Source organism: Myotis nattereri (assembly GCF_964212035.1).
Source record: "Myotis nattereri genome assembly, chromosome: 17".
Classification (NCBI taxonomy): domain Eukaryota; kingdom Metazoa; phylum Chordata; class Mammalia; order Chiroptera; family Vespertilionidae; genus Myotis; species Myotis nattereri.
Window position 1 is genome coordinate 3,735,061 of NC_138092.1, and position 20,492 is coordinate 3,755,552.

The following is a 20,492-nucleotide window of genomic DNA, read 5'->3' on the forward strand; positions in this document are numbered from 1 at the left end:
TCCCTGGCCGGGGAATGACAGATGTGGAGCCCCCATCCCAGCGCCTCCTGTGCCTGGTGCAGCACCGGGCACGTCAGGTCCACAGGGCGGGTAGTGGGTACCATCACGGAGGAGCAGGGAGAGCAGAAGCGACACGTTCACAAGCCCAACTCTTCCCCGTCATAGTGGAGGGAGGGCCCTGTGGCCCGAGGAGGGGACGGGGTTTGCTCAACTTGCACGGCGAGGCAGCAGACCGCCCGTCTCCCGAGTACTCGGGCTTTGGTGACATTTCAGCTCTCCTAGCTCACCAAACTCACCTCCACCTGGACGTACTCTGTCATTTAAGACCCCGAGCAGTCCCGCGGGGCATGTGTTCACGCCTCACGTTTATGGGTTTGGAAAACCGAAGCTCAGGGAAGGGCAGTCACTTGCCACAGGACACACAGCCAGCGGGGCCGGGCTGGAATCTGAACTCAGTCTGGCCTGCTTAATCCCCCTCTCCCCACTTTTGAGCCTCCCTTATTCTTGCTACGTTCTGCTCATGATTGTAAGAGCAATTCATACACGCGGGAGAGAATCTGGAGATCCCGGAAAGATGTGAAGAATAAACCAATAAAGCCTCTATCAAATCACTACCCAGAGAAGCCTTGGCGGGATCTTGGAAAGAGCTTCCTTGAGTATTTTCTACATCGATGCACGGAAGCTTTATGCAACTGGGATGGTAGAAGCTCAGCTAGTTTCTCTTCCACCCCACCCCACCCCCATAGTATTAAGCGTTCCTTAAAATGATGCTATGGCACAGTCCCCACAATCCCCTGCTGCCTTTTAAAAATATATATATATTTTTTATTGATTTCAGAGAGGAAGGGAGAGGGAGAGAGAGATAGAAACATCAATGATGAGAGAGAATCATGGATCAGCTGCCTCCTGCACGCCCCACACCGGGGAGGGAGCCTGCAACCCAGGCATGTGCCCTGACCAGGAATCAAACCGTGACCTCCTGGTTCATAGGTCGACGCTCAGCGACTGAGCCACGCCGGCCGGCCGGGCTCCCTGCTGCCCTGTGAGGACACAGGCCACCTAAGACCGGCCACGGCGGCTGAGGTCTGAGCGGCCGTCACCGGCCTCTCTGGGCCCTGCTGCTCCTATGGCCCGATCCCAGCCCCCGGCGTCCAACAGGCCCCTGACCGCCAGCAGGCCCCTGGGGACCTCCGTGCCCTTGTCGCAGTTTCACCCAGAAGTTCACAGTCCCCTGAGTCTGCTCTGAGGACCTTTAGAGACCACTTCTGCTGCCTCCTTACACTAGGCCCGGGGCAGGAAGGCAGAGCGGATAGAGTCTCAGGGGGGCTGAGGGCACAGGTGGGCCAGGCAGACCTGGCGGGGACCTAGCCTCCCCTCTCCTCGGTCCCACCACCTGGGACCAGGCACTCCATCATCTTGCCTGTGACATGGAGCTGTGGGCGACCCAGTCTGGCAGCAATAGCATGCTGAGGCCGGAGCCCAGCCGGGAGGAAGGGCCCATCGCCAGACGGCGTGGCTCTGGCTGCCTGGGGGCTGCCGGTCGGTGACGGTGACGGTGAATGGTGAGTGGGTTTTCCCACTCATGGCATAGCTCCCACTTGAGAAGCGGGTCCTGGGAATGGGCTCGGAGCTCTCACACTTCGTGGAAGAAATTCTAAGGCTGACGGGAGGGCTGAATCCTTGAGCGAATTTCCTTCTTCCAGCCATTAGCAGGGTTTCCCACGGTGCCTGGTTCTACTAGAGTCCAGCCTGCCCCCCCTTTACACACATGAGGGGTTCAGGCGCCCTTCCATTCCGACAGCGAGGCCTGGCTCCAGAAGCCTGACCCGCGTTTACAAGATAACGGGGAGCACAGGGTGAAAGGCTTCCAGCGGCTCCCACAGAAACCCAGCGGGGCAGGCGCGTCCCACATTCCTGCCAGCACCTCCCTGCCTGCCGCGGTGACCTCTCCTTGCCAGCGGTCCCGCCAGTGGCGGCGGCCACTCCTGGGCCAGAGCTCCCCGTGAGCGTTCTTCCTCCCCGAGGGGACAGCACGGCTGGGGAAAGGGCGGCGTGGGTCCTGAAGTCAGAGAGGTAGGTGTGCCCCCCCCCCCCCGCACCCCTGCTCCGCGGGGTCCCAGCTCTGGGAGCCTGGGCTGCTGAGCTGACCCCCTGACCTCCCCCCGGGAAGGGAAGGTCACGGAGGAACCTCGGCCTCCGGGATGCTGGGAGGTGAAGCACAAAGGCATCTGCTGATTGCCCCCCCACCCCCGAAGGCGGGCGCAGAGCAGCACGCACGGCCCTCCCTCCATCCCGAGGAGCAGAAGGACGAGGCTAGTGTTCTGTCTAGTGAGACGGCCTAGAGAGCGAGGGCGTCTTTCCTCTTATTCATGATTTTCAAAAAGCCACCGAGTCTTGATTGCTGGTTTAATGGAGGGGCTCTCTCTTTGGAGAGCATCTCCCCGCCCCCTCCCCCCCCCCCCCACACACACACGCATTGTGTAGAGGAGTAAATGGAGGCCCAAGATCACACGCAGAAGAGAGCAGAGCGTGGTCCAAAGACTAGGGTGCCAAGTCAGAGGCAAGTCCCGGTTCTGGTTCTGGCCCTTGGACGGCACCAAGAGGCGGGAGAGAGAATCAGGAACCGCTGGCGCTGATGCTGATGAACTCATTTCTCTCGTGCCCTCTCCTCGCTGTTCCTAGAAGCAATTACGGCTCACACCCTCTCCCACCTCCAGCTCCTGCGTAAAACTGCCACCGATTAAATCAAATGGTGCAGCCATTTCATTAGGGAGACCCTGCGCTCCCTCTCGGGGGCACTTCTCACTCTCCTACAATAAATGCCTCTTTCAGCTGCGTTAACTCCTTCCTGGATGATGGGAAGCTGGTGAGCAGACCGAGAAGGGGCTGGGGAAGCCCGCGGGTGGGTTTTCCGCGCCAGTGTGCGCTGCGGTGGGCATGGAGCCCAGCCCGCCCGGCCTGCATGCCCGCCGGCCCACGGAGGCAGGGAGAGGGCGAGGGTCACAGTAGAAGAACCCGGGCGCCGGGGGCCCGCTGCACCCTTCTCACGGCGAGACGCTGGGTATGTTTCTTTGCTTGGAGGGTGCCCAGTTTTCCCATCTGAAAAATGTGAGTTTCAAATCTTTTAAAAAATTTCCTGTACTGGATTCCATGTACCCCCCCCCCCCAAAAAAAAAAAAAAAACACCAAACAGCCCAGGAATGTTTGAGAATTAACGAGCTATGGGGGGTGGGGGGTGCAGTTAGAATTCAGTGACGCAGGTGCCAAGACTTTTCCTGAGCCGTTTGCTGGAGGCGGGATGTGAAGGGAGGGATGGGCTGGATGTGACTCGGAGAAGGACATGGAGCGGGAGGGAAGGGAAGACAGGTGAGGGACGGGCCCTGGGAAGCCTGGGGTGATGGGCGCTGGGAGAGGGTTAAAGGCACAATCCCTGTCTTAGCCGGTCCTAGACCCCGTGTTCGACTGCAGGACACGGCGGGACATTGTCAGGAGAGTGGGTGACAGTGCTGTGCTCTGCAAGGTGGGGACATGAGAGAGTGAAGGGGAGGCCCACATACAGTTCAGGGTCATCTCTGCATGACTGCCCTGAAGGCACCTCCCCGCCCCCTCAGCAGATGGTCCTGGGAGCTCCCCCACTCCTCCCCCAGCTGGTCCTGGGAACTCCCCCTATCCCCCCCTCCCCCAGCCAGTCCTGGGAGCTCCCTCCAGCAGCCCAATGGCCTTGGCAATGACGGGTGGGAGGCTGAGGGCCTGGGCTGACTGCTCGGCTCCGGGAAGGCATGGGGAACATACGAGGGATCCCGCCTCTCCTTCCTCCCCACACAATGAGGAAGTGGTGCAGGCCTCCCTGGCCCTCTGAGGCCTTGCTCTGAGCGTAGAGAGTGTCCTAGAACCTGCAGGTGTGTGCAGAGGAGGGATTTAAGGCCGGCCGGGTGGGGCTGGGTTGGCTGGCTTTTGGGCCCTTTCGGACTCCTGAGGCCTTGATCCTGAACTGCGGACAAGGAACAGGATGCAGCAAGGTCATGGCTGGGCTGCACAGGCGGGGACCTGCCCATCGATTCTCCGCTTTGTCCCCAGGAGACAGGCAAGCTCCGGGGCGGGTCTCTGCGCTTCGGTCAGCGGGAGGACAGTGTTACTCCGCAGTCTCTCAGTCCCTTTCTCACGCCGGCGTAGGAGGGCCCACAGTGCGAACCTCCTGCCATTAGGACAATCGGGAGAGGCACTCGAAACGGCAGTAACTGGCCTGGATTTCCTGCCGGGCCACGCTCTCCCGTGTGTCACCTGCTTTATCTGCTCATTTCGCAGCCACAACCCAAGGTCATTTTACTATTATTCCCCCATCAGGCAGGAAGGGGCAACCCCCATGCCCAAGGTCGCCTAGCTTACATGTTCTGAGCCAGAACCCGAACCATACGGAACAAACCAGAGACTTAGCACGTGGGGTCTAAATCCCAGGCCCATGGTTCCATGCTGTGTGATCTTAGACAAGTCCCTTACCCTCTCTGAGGTTCAGCTTCCTTCACTGAACAATGGGGTTAGGCTGCAGGGACTTTACAAGAAGAAGAAGAAGAAGAAGGAGGAGGAGGAGGAGGAAGAGGAGGAGGAGGAGGAGAAGAAGAAGAAGAAGAGGAAGAAGAAGAAATACAGTGAGATATTTACCATGAAATCTATGCAATGGAATATTACTCAACCATAAAAAAGAATGGAATATTGCCTTTGCCACAATATGGATGGACCTAGAGGGTATTATGCTAAGTGAGATAAGTCAGACAGAGAAAGGCAAATAGTGGATGATTTCCCCGGTAGGTGGGATCTAGAGAACAAAATGAACAAACACAACTAAAATGAACTCTTACACACAGAGAACAAACTGATGGTCGCCAGATGGGCGGGGGGGTGGGGAGGATAGGGGGGGTGCAAGGGGGAAGGGATTAACAAATCGCCAGGTATGAAAGCATTCCCCGGGGGGGAAAGTACCGCGTGGGGAACAGAGTCCATCCTAGCGCAACGACTGTATACGGTACCAGGCGATCCCTGCGTAAGTGTTATACATGTGTAACCAGTACGCTGTGCCCCTGAAACTGACGTAACAGCGTCTGTCAACTGTAGCTGAAAAGGAATTTTTTCAAGAGTCCACGTGTGAAGTTTTCCCTGTTTTCCGTTTGCTGGCGCACGAGAGCACGCGGAGAAACGCGCACAGAGGCGGGGGCTGCAGCGGAGGTGCCCTCCCCGGGGCCTTGGGGGGTACGGCAGCCCCTGTGTGTGCAGCTCTGTCCCGGGGCCCGGGGTCCAGGCCAGGGCAGGAGAGGAGAGGCCCTGAGGCCACGTGACCCCCTCAGCCTCTCACACAAACACGCTGCTGCCACCCGGGGTGCCGGGAGTGGAAACTTTCGCCACCAACAGCATTTGCAGCAACTTCCCTCTCTGTGGTTTTTCTCTGTCGTTCCCTTGATAAAAGAACGCGCGCTGCGTACGCGTAACCAACATTCACGGATCTCGTCGCCACGTAAAAACAGCCACCTTTCAAGAAGCGAGCTGCCTGGCGCGGGAGGCGCGATGTACCCTAAACTGGGTCACTCTCCCCCCGGCGGGCTGGGCGCGTGGCTGACGCTCCGTGTGTCTCCCCTGTGCCGCAGGCTCCGCGCGTCCTCCGCAGCCCGGGCAGCGAGGGACATGGGGAACAGCATGCGATCCGCCCCGGCGCCGCCCGAGCCCGAGAGGCCTCTGTCCTGCTCAGACGGTAAGTCCGGCTTCCTGGGTGCGATGCTGCGCTCTCTCCCGGGGATGCCTGGGGCGAGGACGGGGTGATGGGAGGGTGCGGGTCGTGGTCGAAACAGGGCACTGGGTCCCTCGGAGTCCCTTACCCTGTCTCTCTCACTTTGCTTGTCGTTAACGTTAAATGCTAAAGAGATGGGGTGGGGGCACCCCGGAGGGGCCGATTTGCTGGCGTCTTCGAGAAGGGCCGGTTCCCTCCCTTTACTCTGCGGGTGGAGAACGCGGAGGCCCACAGAGGGGGTAAGAGACGTTTGTGGGTTCAGACGTCGCACCCGGGCTGGTCTGATTGTGACCCAGGCCCTTGCTCACCACATACCCTGCCAGCCGCGCTGTGCTTGGTGGGCATCATATGATCATGGGCACGTGCGTGATCCGTGGTATCACGCCCTGCCGGGGCTTTCTGGGGGTGACTTTATGAAGCCAGTGCCGGCCCTGGGGATCTTCCTGAGAGTAAAGGGATTCCCCTGTCCTGTCGGTAGGATTGCCAGGGTCAGGCACTCTCGGGGGAGGGCACCATGTCACCGGCGAACCGAGGATGACAGAAGCCAGCTTTTCCCAGCGCTGCCTGGTGGGGCTTTGCTCCGAGCGCCACGGCTGAGACTAAGGCCAGCGCCCTGGGCTCACAGTGCCGGGGCCTCCGGCCGCCTGGCTTTGTTCCCTAGGCAGGGCCTGGGGGCACACTGTATGCGTCCTCTGCAGTTGGGGAAGGGATGGTCAAGAGGCCAGGCGACCCATCAGCGACTCCAGGGTCGGTCACTGGAGACCTCGGGACACTTGCACCTCCCATTTTCCATCTCAGCACTCAGACCTGGCCTCCCTCTGCCCACGGGGTGGCCACACCTGGTTCCCCGTGCTCCTCTGCATCACGGCGCTGGGCAAAGGCCACAGGCACCGGTGCCCACTGGAATGTCTGCCAAGCCGCAGCCCAACGTGAGCGTGGACAGAGCCAGGTCCCTGCCCTGCCTCGGCGTCCTGCTCATCCCATGACTTCCGTGGCCCCTTCAAAAGGCAGCCTTCTCGCTCCTTCCATGTTCTACACGGTCCCCTGGCTCCCCAGGCATCCCTGCCCATGGAGACCCTGCTCCCCACTCAGTCAGATGCAGGCCGTTCTGGGGGCCCTCCTTTCTAGCCAGGTGATTGTCCCCCCCAACCTAAGAGGGGAAAAGCAAGGTCCCTGGGACAAAGCTGGGACCACGTGACAGGGCGGAGCAGAGTGTGTGCACCGGCCCCAGCAGCGGGCCCCCCTCCCATGCGGAGCTCAGGGCTGCGGCGTCCACAGCTGCTGGGAAAGCCAGGTTCCTCCTCCTGACTTCCTCCCAGGTCATGGCCACTTCCAGAGAACAGCCACTGTCATGCAGAGGCCCCAGCCAGCCCAGGAGACACCCCCTCCCCATCCATCTGTGGTGTCACCTCGCACCCTGGGGCCAAGGGGCCGCATGCTTGAGCAAACCCCATGAAAACAGGGGCCTCCCAAGACGGGCTCATTTGCCTTCATTTCTGAAATGCAAATCGCCATGAAATCAGTTTCTCTTTTTCCACCGTGTGGGTGGGTGGTCGCCTCCAGAAAGGAGGCACAGGGGTCTCCCCAGCCCTCCACCCCTGGGTAGAGAATTCCCCAGGTCGCGCCCAGTTTGTAACCCAGGCAACCACATCAAGGGCTGGCGGGTGGCTTTTCCACCCCCCACCCCTGAAAAGTCCCCCTGCGAGCGCCCCGGCTTGATTTCCTCTTTTCTCTGACACCTCCGAGGACGAGGGAGGGGAAGGGGTGCGTGAGGCTGCATTCATTAGTGCTCACCCAGATGAAGCCAAGGGCGCGGGCTTTCATGGAACACGCACCTACTCACACTCAGGCTGACTCATTCGGGGAGTCTCGGAGGCCGGAGGGGGCGCGGGGGGCTGCTTCAGCGCCCACACGTCGGGGCTGCCCTGCTGTGAGCCTGAGCGGTGGAGAGTTAAGCACCGAAGACCCCACAGGAGGCCGACCCGAGGGCTTGCAGACAGGCGTTTGCTGAGCTTTCAGGAGCTCATGCTTCCCCCAAGCCAGGCTGGCTTTGCCCCTCTGCTTTCTCCTGCCCGAAGCTTCGCAGGCCATTCCCAGTTCCCCTGGTTCCCAGAGAGAAAGCCACAGAGTCACAGAGGCAGCAGAACTGATGGAAGTCAGGCCGGTCTCAGAGGCTGATGACCTCACTGAACTACTGGCATTGTCTCCCCCCCCCCCCCCCCCCCCGCAACACACACACACCCGCCCCAGGGGTCCCTCTGCCTTCCACAGGCAGGCGGGATGCAGCTCTCAGAGATCAGAACCCTCCCCCAGCACGGTGCCCAGAGCCTCCCGATGCGTGTAGGGGGCCGTCGCTGCTTATAAACTCTGCTTGGGGTTACTGGTTGCCCGAGGCTGTGTGGAATGGCCATCCCCCCAAAAGTTGGCAAGTGGTAGAACCGGGAGTCGACAACTTGTTTTCAAATCATGCCACATAGCTCCTCTTCTCCACGATGGTGCACATGTTTCCGACCCCGCGCTGGGTCCCCCACGGGCGGTGCAGACTTGACCAAGGCCCAGGGCGCGCGGTGCCGAGGGGCTATCGCACGTTGCCACCTTAAGGGAGGACTCAGTCACCTCGTGGAGGTCTTCCCCCTGTTCACTGCCCACCTCATTGCCCTGATCTGAAGGGAGCTCTCACAGACCCCTTCGTGCGAGGATGGAAACAATGCTAAGCAGAGCATTTACATAGCACCCAGGCCCTGCCCTGGTGGAAAAAGGGGTGGGTGGGGCTCTGGGGGGGAAGAGGGGGCAGGAAGTCTCAGACCCAGCCTGGCACCTCTCAGCGAGGGTCTCCCGCCCACCTGCCGCCCGTCCCTAGGAAGTCATCAAATGTAGTTCCTGACCCCCCTCCTTCCCTCCCCCTACCCCCAAGACCTGCTCATCAGAAGCCAGTGATGGTGGGCGGGAGCAACGCACTTAACTGCTTACAAGCCCCTACCCCCCACCCCGCCATCACCCCCGGCATCCTGCACTCAGAGCTTGCAGAGCACCAAGCTGGCTTTCAGTCCTGCCTGTACCCAAACACGCGACCAGACGTGAGCTACCTCAGTGGGTCTCAATGGGGTTCCCTGTCCACATTTGCAAGAGGGGAATAATTAGTTAGTTGTGCTTACAGTGCCCGACACGATTCCGCGTGCTTCACACATATCGAGGCTTCATTCTGAGACGGCCCAGCACATAACCAGCATTATCACCTCCGCGTGGAGGAAACCGAAACACAAGAAGGCTCAGCGACAGGCCTGAGGCCATGCGGCTCAGCAGGGGACAGGGGTGGCCTGAGTCCCCCCCATCACCCCAACATCACAGGCCCCGAGAGGACCAGGAAGGGCTGCACGGAGGGGGTGGGTGCTCTCTAGAGTGGGGAAGAGCATGGTCACAGACATGCAAGTGCCCGTGGGAGGGGTGCCCCAGGCAGGAACCTGCATCAGACCTTGGTCAGGATCCCCTGCTGGCCCAGAAGACGGGCTGCGGTGGGGCACGAGCACACACCCTTTGTGGTACTACCTGTGGCCGCCACAAAACAAGATCTAGTCCAGTGATGACGAACCTATGACACGCGTGTCAGAGGTGACACGCGAACTCATTTTTTTGGTTGATTTTTCTTTGTTAAATGGCATTTAAATACATAAAATAAATATCAAAAATATAAGTCTTTGTTTTACTATGGTTGCAAAGATCAAAAAATTTCTCTATGTGACACGGCACCAGAGTTAAGTTAGGGTTTTTCAAAATGCTGACACACCGAGCTTAAAAGGTTCGCCATCACTGATAGTCCATCAGACCCAGGAGTCTGCGCCGCTCGGAAGGGGGCCAGAGGTTTTCCAGGTGAGTTGACATGAAGAAACACATTCTTCAGTAAGTAGCGGGGCAGGCGGTGCTGGGCTGTGGCCGAGCTGCTGGAGGAGGCGGAGCGATTCCCTGCTGGTAGTTACCTGGTTCGAGGCCGGGCCCTGAGGCTGTGTGTTCTTAGGGAGTCTCTTCACACCACAGTGGCATCTAAGAGCCATAGGGGCTACTCCGTGCCCATGTGCCCCATCGGACAGATAAAGGCACCGAGGCTGCGGGGATCCACGGGCACTACCTGTGCTCTGTGGTGACCACCGGGACTGGGTGGACCTTCTGTCAGGCCAGTGTGCCCAGCCCTGCCTGATTGGCTAGTTGTACGTATATGTGTTTCCTGTAAAAGATAGTGGCTGGGTCTGCTCCATGATTATAAAGGAGATCTACTAACAGGTTTTCAGTATTAAAAAAACAAAAGTAACGCTACTTTAAGGGAGGATGAGGCAGTAAGAAGGGGGGCCCTTTCCTCTCTGACCGAGTCACCTCTGTGGCCGCCGAGTCCTGCCTGGGTTTCCTTCCTTCTCTGGATTCATTTCCTATTTTTACACGTTTGCACATGTTGTCCAATCCGACTCGTTTCTGAGCTGGGCTCTCCGCACACATTTGTTCTTTTGAATTTCATCTTCTGTTCTCACCAAGTGGAGTTTGCTTTGGGCAGATTAGAGTATTTTCACATTTACACAGCCCAGCGGCTTTTGAAAACGTGGGGTGCTCTTGCCTGATGGGGGTTTGGGGTCATTGAATGGGAACCCTGTCCTATCGTTGGTATCACCTAAAAGTGATCCCAGCTGCCCCTGGCTGAGCAGGCTCCTGGGTCCCCACCCAGTCCGTGAGGCAGTTGGTACCTGCCAGCTTTGCCCACAAAGAGATGAGTTAAACCTCTTCCCAGTCTCCGCGCTCTGATGGTGGAGGCAAGCCTGAAGGCAGGTCTGGCTGGTTCCCAAGCCCATTCGCGCTTCTGAAAACCCTCCCTGGTTCCTCTCTGCAGGCCTGGCGCAGATTTCGCCACATAATTTGTTTCCTTATCCTACGTCTGCAATGTTCCCTCCGCCTTCCTCAGCACCCCCTTCTCCAGGACACTCCTTAATCTCGTTTATTTCGAACACTGGGCTCTCCATACAGCTGGGGCCAGGGGGCGGGGGGCGGGGGGGGGGTGTGGTGGCAGTACCTGACAATACACTTGAACTTCAGGAGCAAAGTTAAATGTCCTAGTTGCACTTATTTCACTGCAGGGCCAGGCTCAGGGGTGACGATGGCGGGATCCTGGCATCAGATTGCATTTGGAACGACTATCCTTCCCTCAGAACTAACCTAACTCCAGCACCTTCTCCAGCGCATCTTCAGTTTTTCCGAAGCTGGTGACAAGGCGCCAGGGGTGGGCCAATGCCTTTAGGCAAAGGGCCAGGGAAAGGTTTCCCGGCCGAGGTTTAGCAGGTGCGGAAATTCCACAGGAAGCTCACCTGTGCTCTTGCGCAATTGAAACTCCCGCCTCTGAGCCCGCCTTCCCGGCTTTGAAGCCGATGTTTCCATGACGGGGTTTTGCTTTTGTTTAGGTTTCCACTGGGTTTTGCTTTAAGGCGAGGAAGGAGGGTTGCTCTGTCTCCCAGTCTTAATCAGGACTCAGAGGTCAGAGCCCGGGCCTCGGGGCCGACACAGGCTCTGTCACCCTCGATCACGGCCACAGATAACCGATGACGCATCTCCTTGTCACGAGCCCTGACCCCTTTCGGGGACTCCGGCCGCTGTGACTCACTTTTGGTTCCCATCTGCCACCAGGAGGGGCTTACTCCCTGCAGCTCAGTGTCCCCGAGTAACAGTCCATTTCAAGGAGCTGTTTCCCATGATGACTTGCTTCTGACTCATTTCTCAGTTGATACACAAGTCAAACCCTCCTTCGTCTTTCATACCCATGCCAGTACCTCCGCTCTCCGGGGACTTGGTCGGTCCGGGACGTGTGATTTGGACGCTGTAGGACATATGAGCCGTCAGGGCAGCGTCTGGAGTCCCAGCGTGGGGATGTCCGGATCTGAGAGAGGGGCCTGTTTGCGCCAGCCAGGCTGCCATGCCCGGTGCTGGATCCTCCAGAGTCACCTTACTTGCGTATTCTCTAGAACTGAGCTCCATCAGAGCAGCAAGACTTGGTTTTCTGGGTACCACCGTGCTTGGCCACGAAGTCACTCAGTGAATCACTGCCGACCAATATGTTACCCCAAATTCTGAGTTCTAATGGCCCGCCAGTAGATGGAGTGATAAACATCATAGCAAACAATTACTATATTTGCTGATTTGTCAGGCACCGCAATATTACCCTGCACCTACAATTAAGGCAAATGGCTACAGCCAGTGTGGCTCAGGGGTTGAGCATCAACCTATGATCCAGGAGGTCACAGTTCGATTCCTGGTCAGGGCATGTGCCCGGTTGCCAGCTCGATCCCCAGCAGGGGGTGTGCAGGAGGCAGACAATCAATGATTCTCTCTCATCATTGATATTTCTATCTCCCTCTCCACTTCCCTTCCTTCCTGAAATCAACAGAAGATACATATTGTTAAGAAATGGCTAAGGCTGTGAAACAAGGATTGTGCTTACTGACAAAAAGCAAATCCCTACCTTATCGCCTCATCTCTCATCCACAGTAAGCTGTCCTCATGTGAGGCAGACAGCGTGCTTTCCTTCCCAAATGCCGCCAGAATGACTCTCCACGCACATTCGATGAGAAGGACTTACTTTTTCTCTTCCCCTCCCCCACAGTCTCTATCAAATAGATCCCTAACACAGCGCCTCAGTTTCTCCAAAGAGGAGACGCTTTATTGAGTTTCGGGAGTTCGTGTTTCCCGGTTCTGGTGGGTCCTCAGAACTCAAGTAGCCAAACCTCCAACATCACCACGATGCTATCAATGCAGGACCCCCAAAGCCCGGAGAGGGCCCCCGAGGCAATGGCAGTAAGATGGGGTGATGTGAGAGGCAATGGCAGTAAGACGGGGTGATGTGAGAGGCAATGGCAGTAAGACGGGGTGATGGGAGAGGCAATGACAGTAAGACGGGGTGATGGGAGAGGCAAAGGCAGTAAGACAGGGTGATGTGAGAGCCCTTTTCCTTTCCAAGGTGCTGCCACGTGCTCTCATCCCATCTCCTAAGGACCCTGAGGGAGGAAGCATTAGCCATGTTAAAGGTGGGGAAACCGAGTCTAGCAGGCATGCTGGGACTTGCTCGAGATTCCATGAAGCCGTAGATACGGGGGCAAACCCTGCAGGTGGGCCTTATGACCTCAGATGAAAGCAGCGGGGCCCAGGCAGGCTTGAGAATGGGGGTGGGCCCTGCCTGACCCTCGGGGTTCCCCCAAGCACCTACACCACCTCCTGAAGAGAGGAGCGCCAACTATGTAAATCACTATTTCAAAATGAGTGAGGTGTCTCCACTGAAAAGTCCCCAGGAGGGACTGGTCCTGGCACCCGCGCCTCCTGGGGCCTTGTTCTAGATCCTTGTAAACAAACAAACAAACAAACAAACAAAAAACGCTTTTCCTGTTTCCCAGGACTGGACAGCGACTTCCTGGCCGTGCTGACCGATTACCCATCTCCTGACATCAGCCCCCCAATATTCCGCCGAGGGGAGAAGCTGCGTGTGATTTCTGAGTGAGTTGGCTTTCAAACCTTTACAACAGCCCCCCAAAAAAGGATGAACTCGATTGGGGGGCCGTGGTTAGGCTCCAGCTGTAGCTGTGCAATTCCCTATGGGCCCTGATCCCCTAGTGAAGTGAGCCATTGGCCCACACAGAAGACCTTCATGCTTCACCCCGCTTCATGCTGCCGGTGCTCTCAAACCTCCAGTGGCTCCCCATTGCCTCCTGGAGAACAATGTAAACTCCTCGGTGGCTTCTGAGGTCTTTTATCATATTAGTCTCAGCTCCCCCAACACGGGAGCTGCTGGTAACATATGCGAGTGCAGGCCCAGGAAGGAGGACCCAGGGGCTGGGGAAACTTCTGATGAATGACACATACAGTGTTGCCTTCTATCCTGTTGTCTCTGCCTGGTTTGAAATAGTCTCCAGAACAGGGGTGGGGGACCCTTTTCCTGCCCAGGGCCATTTGGATATTTATAACATCATTCGGGGCCATACAAATTTATCAACTTAAAAAACTAGCCTGCTATATTTGGTCAAACATTTCAACAGCTCACCCCTCATGCCTTGGCAGGGCCCGACCACATGATTTCTCAGGCCTCATACAGCCCGTGGGCCAGACGTTCCCCATCCCTGCACAAATAGGGGCTCTACTCCCCTATTATTTCAGTCCCGTGGCCACAGAGAGAGGAAGTGTCCTGGTTCTACCCTGGGGCATAAGTCAGGCACACCCTTACTTGCAAATAGCCTCCAATTGTGGAACCTCCGTGGGAAGATTTCCTAATTAGCTTGGCGGGTGGGGGTGGGGGGACGTCCTGAAAAACTAAATTTTCATATGGAGACATTTGGGTCCACGGCCAGTGAAAGATCTTAAAGAACAAGGTCGCCACGTGCCCCGGGTTAAATCCGACGTCTCTGTTCATTCATGCGTTTGTTTGGACAATTAGCTTTGACCCTTCCCTCCCTGCTCTTGTTCCTGCAGCGAAGGGGGCTGGTGGAAAGCCATTTCCCTCAGCACCGGGCGTGAGAACTACATCCCCGGGATTTGTGTGGCCAGAGTTTACCATGGGTGAGTGCACGTTGCAGGTTGCGTCCATACAGCACCATGTTCATGCTAGTGACATGTAGTGAGCATGGAGAAGGGAGGCACTAGACTTGAGAAGGCAAGGTCCCTTCTGCTCTCAACCCGGTTCCTAGAGACGGGCCCACCATGGGCTAGCCCCTATAAAGCAGGATGTGCCCACGGCCCAATGGAGCTTCCAAGCTCGTCGATGCAATAAAGATCCTTAAAACACTGAAGAGCAGGCGAGGCAGTGCCATATGCCGGTTATGAAACGGGATGTCCCAGAAGAACAACTCAAGCTGTGGCCCTAGCTGACATGGAGTGACTTGGGCGGGTGAATCACTCTGACCCTCAGTACCCTCGTCGGTGAAAGAGAAAGAATACGGTTACAACTGCTTTTTTTTTTTATTAAGTGAAAGAAGCAAGAACCACATGTAAACCCATAGAGCAATGACACTTGTGCTTAAAATTGGCCGACAAAGAGGAGACGGGGAGGAAATGTGAGGAAAGCAAGGGGGGCTTGTTCAGGTGGCAAGAGATGCACCCTGTCATTCTTGCTGCCTGGTGCCCGTTCATTCATCCACAGATACACACCAAGCTCGACAACCTGGGCGCAGAAACGAAACCCAAAAGCAAAACCCAAAAACGAAACCCGAGAAGACAGAGTCCCTGCCCTCCTGGGCGGTGAGGGAGGGGCCGGCAGTTAGATTATAAGGGAGACAGACATTGAAGGAACTACCTACCAAACAGGTACCTTACCGAGTTTTGGAAAGCTCATGCCTTACATAATACAGTGTGGACACAGCCCAGGTGGCATCTGAGAAACGGGATAAGAAAGATGTTTTAGCCCGGCCAGTGTGGCTCAGTGGTTGAGCACCAACCTATGAACCAGGAGGTCATGGTTCCATTCCCAGTCAGGGCACATGCCTGGGTTGTGGGCTCAAGCCCCAGTGTGGGGTGTGCAGGAGGCATCCAATCAATGATTCTCTCTCATCATTGATGTTTCTCTCTCTCTCTCCCTCCCCCTTCCTCTCTGAAATCAATAAAAAAAAATTTTTTTTTAAAAAAAGAAAGATTTTTTATGCATCTCTGTCCTCATAACCCAATGGCATACCTGGCATGCGGTAGGTACTAAGGAATTTTATTTGAAAGATTAAAAATATGAAGGAAGGAAGGAAGGAAGGAAGGAAGGAAGGAAGGAAGGAAGGAAGGAAGGAGTGAAAAGTCAATCGCCCTCGTCTTTCTAATCCCAGCAGTTCTATGTGAACTGGCCCTCGATCTTAACTGCTGAGCCCGCCTGGCTCTGGGAGGGTGCGGGCACTCACGCTGTCGTCCCCCGCAGCTGGCTGTTCGAAGGGCTGGGCAGAGACAAGGCCGAGGAGCTGCTGCAGCTGCCCGACACGAAGATCGGCTCCTTCATGATCCGGGAGAGCGAGACGAAGAAAGGTGAGCAGCCCCCGACTCACCTTCCCATGCTTGGGTCAGACAAGCAGGTCTGGCTCCTGGCTGACTCATTCATGACCCGCTCACCTTCCCTCCTCCCACGAGCACGCCAATCAGTCCGAGGTGGTGAGCTCCCTGCAGCCCACGCACCGCAGTGAGGCCAGCATCGAAGCCAGGGGCCGAGACACAGGCAGTGGGGGCCTGGACCCGTACCAGGCCGTGGCGACGCCTGCTGGACAATTTCCCATCAACGGAGAGGAAAGGCCAAGGACGGGTGTCGGCAGCACATGGGCAGGGAGCGTGGGCTTTGGGCTGGGCCTGGCCTGTGCTCTCAAGCTCTGAGGCTGGGGCGGGTCACTTCCTTCTCTGAGCTCAGTTTTCTCAGCTGTGAAATGGGAAGAAGCCCCTCCCTGGTGAGGTGGCGGAGTGGCTCCAATGTAATGTTTGTGGTGGTCTCACTACACAGGAGCCCCCCGGACTGGCTCCCTCTGTGCCCAGCAATGCAATCAGAAATCTGCAAGAAGCAGGACCCACAGATACACACTGCACATACTCTGATCTGATTTGTATAATTTCCTTCCATCCCACGCACTAAGCAATTCAGGGGGAACGACACCGCAGGGCTCTGCGGGGTTCTGAGCAGGGTTCCCCAGTTCTAGTTCCGGCTCTATGGGTGATGAAGGAGCCACGCCCCCGCTCGAAGCCCAGGACCCCTTACCCATCACATGGGATCAGCCGGAGGAACATGCTTCTCACGGTGTCAGGGACGTAATGTACACACTTAAGCAAGCAGACGCCAGACCCCAACCCCTTGGGCCTTCCCAGATAAGAAAGGATGATAATAAGCATTTAAACACAGAAGATACTTGCGGGCTCCCAGCCTGCTCCTGGCACACCTGCTGTCTAAGAGGAGAACACACAGTCTCTGCGAGTATTTTTTGAGAGCAATGCGTGTCCCAGTGTCCCCGAGGCAGGGGACCCAGACCCGAGCTCCAGCTGGTGTGGGCAGGCAGGAGAGCCCGGAGGTGCCCACGCTGCTCTAAAAATAAAGAGATCGCCAGGCAGACCTGCAGCTGGCCGGCCGGGTGGGGTGCAGGCCCCGCTCCCCCGGGCATGCAAAGTTCTCACACGCTGACACCTGCCCCCTGGACCGGCTCGCCCTGCCTCAGGCCCCGCTGACATTACCGAAAGGCACATGCTGGGTTGAGTCAGAGGGCGGGCCTGGGCTGAGCGAGGGACGCCCCTCCGAAGGCTAGTCTCAGGCCTGCTCAGGACTAGGGTCCTGGCCGCCATTCCAAGCTGCGTACCTCCAGCCGTGTCTCCCAGGGGCTCTGAGCCTCAGCTTCCCCAGGCCTTTCTGAGAGCTGATGGAGATGTTGTAGGGAGATAGCTGAGCCCAGCCCAAGCCGCCAAGACTCAGAAAAACCTAGTGCCCCCCCCCTCTCTGCCCCATGACACTTTCACCCCCGGGCCCCCAGAACACAGCGCAGGAAGGACTCCGACACGTGCCCCGAGTCTAGTTCTCTATCTTCCCACGAGGGCAAATCAAGGCTGGGAGCGAGGCCAGGGCTGTGCTCGTCCTAACCGTGCGGTGCTGTCACCTTAAGGCTGCTCAAGCGGAAAGAGCACAGTTCCCGTGCTTCTTGGGGAGACCCAGAAAAATGTCTTCGCTGCCCCTCTCCCCAAGTTTCTGAGAACACCATGCCCAAGTCAGAGGGAGCTGGGACGGGAAAACAGGGGCACAACCCTGAGGCCTCTCACAGGTGAGGCGCTGGAGGGTACGCGGGCCGAACCCAAGGATGCCCCGGGTCCCGGCCTGCGGCTACAACCCGACTCGAACCCATCACTCAGCCCAAGGACCCCGAACGGGATGTGGAAGCTCCCCTCGTGGGAATGTCACGAAGCAGAGACAGGCCTCTCCAAAATCAATAAAAAAAAATTTTTTTAAAAAAAGAATGAGCTGCGTCCACGCAGATGGGGTTCCCGTGGCTGCTGCTCCCCACACGAGAGTGTGTGTCTGGGTGTCACGGTGGGACAGGCTGAGGAAAGCCCTCGGCCTCAGCGGGGGCGGGCTCGAGCCGGTTGCCCTGGGCTGGGGTCCCCGGGATGCCACTGACTGTCCTCCGTGCCCGCAGGCTTCTACTCCCTCTCCGTGCGGCACCGGCAGGTCAAGCACTACCGCATCTTCCGCCTGCCCAACAACTGGTACTACATCTCGCCGCGGCTCACCTTCCAGTGCCTGGAGGACCTGGTCAACCACTACTCCGGTAAGAGCCGCCGGCCGGCCGACCGCAGCCCTGACCCCTCCTTGCTAACTGCCCTGCGGGGCCCCGTCTAGGGCAGCGGTTCTCAACCTGTGGGTCGCGACCCCTTTGGCGGTCGAACGACCCTTTCACAGGGGTCGCCTAAGACCATCCTGCATATCAGATATTTACATGACGATTCATAACAGTAGCAACATTACAGTTATGAAGTAGCAACGAAAATAATGTTATGGTTGGGTCACAACATAAGGAACTGCATTTAAAGGGCCAGAAGGTTGAGAACCACTGGTCTAGGGCGCCCGTGGGTCACTTTGCTCTCTTCCATCCCACCTTCTCCACGTGCCCTCTCCCTGTTCACGCGGCCTGTAAGGCTGGGGCTGAAACAGGGTGCCCGCCAATGCCGCCGAGTGAGTAAAACGCAGCGAATCTCGAGTTCGCCGTCCCTGCCTGTTAACGAAAGAGGTCGGTGCCCCTAGTTCACAGCCACGGACGGCTCGCACTTCCTCAGGCCGACCGCGCAGCTGCGGGCCTCGGGCTTGGCTCTGCAATGCCACCCATTTCCCCTTTTCTGCACACAGGCTCCTCCGGGGCTTCCAGCCAATGGGACCCCTTCTTTTTTTATGCTTTAAAAAAAATGATTTCAGAGAGAGGAAGGGAGAGGGAGAGACAGACAGAAACATCAATGATGAGAGAGAACCACCCATTGGCTGCCTCCTGCACGCCCCACACTGGGGATCGAGCCCACAACCTGGGCCTGTGCCCTGACCAGGAATCGAACTGTGACCTCCTGGTTCATGGTTCGACACTCAACCACTGAGCCACGCTGGTCAGGACCCTCTCCTCGACGGAGTGTCAGTAGACTCGGCTCCGACAGACGCCCGGTGTCCCCAGAACCCCGCTCGCTCTGCCTGTTGGCCGCGTTCACTGTGTTCGGGCCTGCTTCCCCAGGAGCTCTTAGAGACCAAGGCTCGGGCGTCATTCGTTCCCGTGGCCTTCCTGGACCCAGGAGGGGGTCGGAATGACCCACGCTGACCAGGACGGGGCCATCCGCCGAGGTGGTGGGAACAGAGCGTGGCTTTGCTGAGGGCGATGGGACAGGAAAGCTAGTGAGACTGACAGGCCTGGAGGGCATGTCAGGAGTTGGAACTTCATGGAAAAGGCAGAGAGAGTGAAAAGGTGGCTGTGTTTCTAAGAGTTGGTGTGGAACCGATGCTCGCAGCCCAGACCTTCTGGGCACCTGGGGCTGGCTGTGCCACTCTGGGCTCCTTTTCTCCTCTGTGTATTGAAGATGCTGAGTGTTCCCACCCAGGGGGGATGCTGGGAGATGCCTGGGGTTGGTGCGCACAGAGTGCTGGGAGAGCGCCTCCTAGCGCATAGCTACGGCTCTCCCTGCTCCTCGGCCACGGCGGCCCCTTCTGCCTCCTCCCTGGGCACCAGGGGGAGGAAGAGAGGTGCCTTTCACTTTGCTAGTGTCCTCCCCTTCCTGGTTCAGAAGGCCTGACCTGGAAGGACCTGTAGGTGTGGGGCCTTGAAGGGCATTTCAAGGAGAAAGCGACCACGGGGCCTGGGTCCTCGCACCTGGCCTGTGAGATGCGTGCGTAGTCCTGAAGGAGGTATGGCCACATGGGAGACACAGGCCCAAGCTCGGGTGCTCGAGGGCTCTGTGAGGCCTTGGACAAAACCCTCGGTCTCTGCGGGACTCGGGTCCCTGCTCACAGAAGGCAGATGCGACCCGCCCGCGGGGGTATTGATCGCTCAACACCATCGAACCCTGAGGCGACGCGGTGTCCCAGCCTGCAGTGCAGCGGGTGCAAAATAAAAGATAACGCAATTATTTCTGTGACAACCGAGAACCTAGCAGCTCGGCTAAAAATGAAAGAGGAAGGGAGTCCTGGAAATGGTGCACTTCTACCGATTATGAGTAAACATCGGTTGTGGTATTGGCTCTTAATAACAATCATACCAGAGGTGCACAGACCAGAAGTTTTGCATAGACAAAGGCAAACAGGAGGGGATGCCGCCCCAGCAGGATGTCACAGACAGGGCTCTCCACAGGCTTCCGGCCAGGCTCACCCAGGACTGTGCACCGCCAGGCTCACCCGGGACCGCGTACCGCCGGGCTCACCCGGGACCGCGCACAGAGCAGGGCCTTCCCCACCACCTCCTGGGCCTGCACCAGGAGACGGACCGCAGTCTGCTTCACCCCTGTAGTAACTGAAATGAGACTGAAACCCTGAAATGTTCCCGGCTCCTGGGGACCCGAAGGTTGAAGCAACGTGGCCAGTTTCTCCGCCCGCCAGGCCCGCTTCTCCTCGGGACAGCGTTAGCGTGGCTGTGCCCGAGGGGTCTGCACAGACGTCTCTGTTGCACAGGTTGCTTGTACTTATCTCCCTGGGGCCCTCGGGCAATTACCTACCATCTCGAAGCCTCAGTTTCTTCATCTA

The 20,492-nt window shown here is 57.7% G+C and overlaps 2 protein-coding genes across 4 annotated transcripts in view; one reads left to right on the top strand and one right to left on the bottom strand.

The window, feature by feature from the left end:
• The window catches only part of TG (thyroglobulin), a gene marked incomplete at its 5' end in the record, with an annotated part of 153,179 nt that overhangs the window by 33,400 nt on the left and 99,287 nt on the right, over positions 1–20,492 (bottom strand). The gene's annotated exons all lie outside the window — the stretch shown is intronic.
• SLA (Src like adaptor) overlaps positions 1–20,492 on the top strand; it is a 28,634-nt gene that overhangs the window by 3,659 nt on the left and 4,483 nt on the right. The window contains exons 2-6 of one of the 3 annotated variants that reach the window (XM_081111235.1): positions 5,637–5,740; positions 13,192–13,291; positions 14,261–14,347; positions 15,684–15,787; positions 17,920–18,051. In XM_081111235.1, the coding sequence (XP_080967361.1) occupies positions 5,674–5,740; positions 13,192–13,291; positions 14,261–14,347; positions 15,684–15,787; positions 17,920–18,051 (490 nt within the window). In that variant the 5' untranslated portion in view covers positions 5,637–5,673. Of the gene's footprint in view, positions 1–5,456; positions 5,741–13,191; positions 13,292–14,260; positions 14,348–15,683; positions 15,788–17,919; positions 18,052–20,492 lie in introns of those variants that run through there. The other 2 variants (XM_081111234.1, XM_081111236.1) reach the window with 2 other exon arrangements.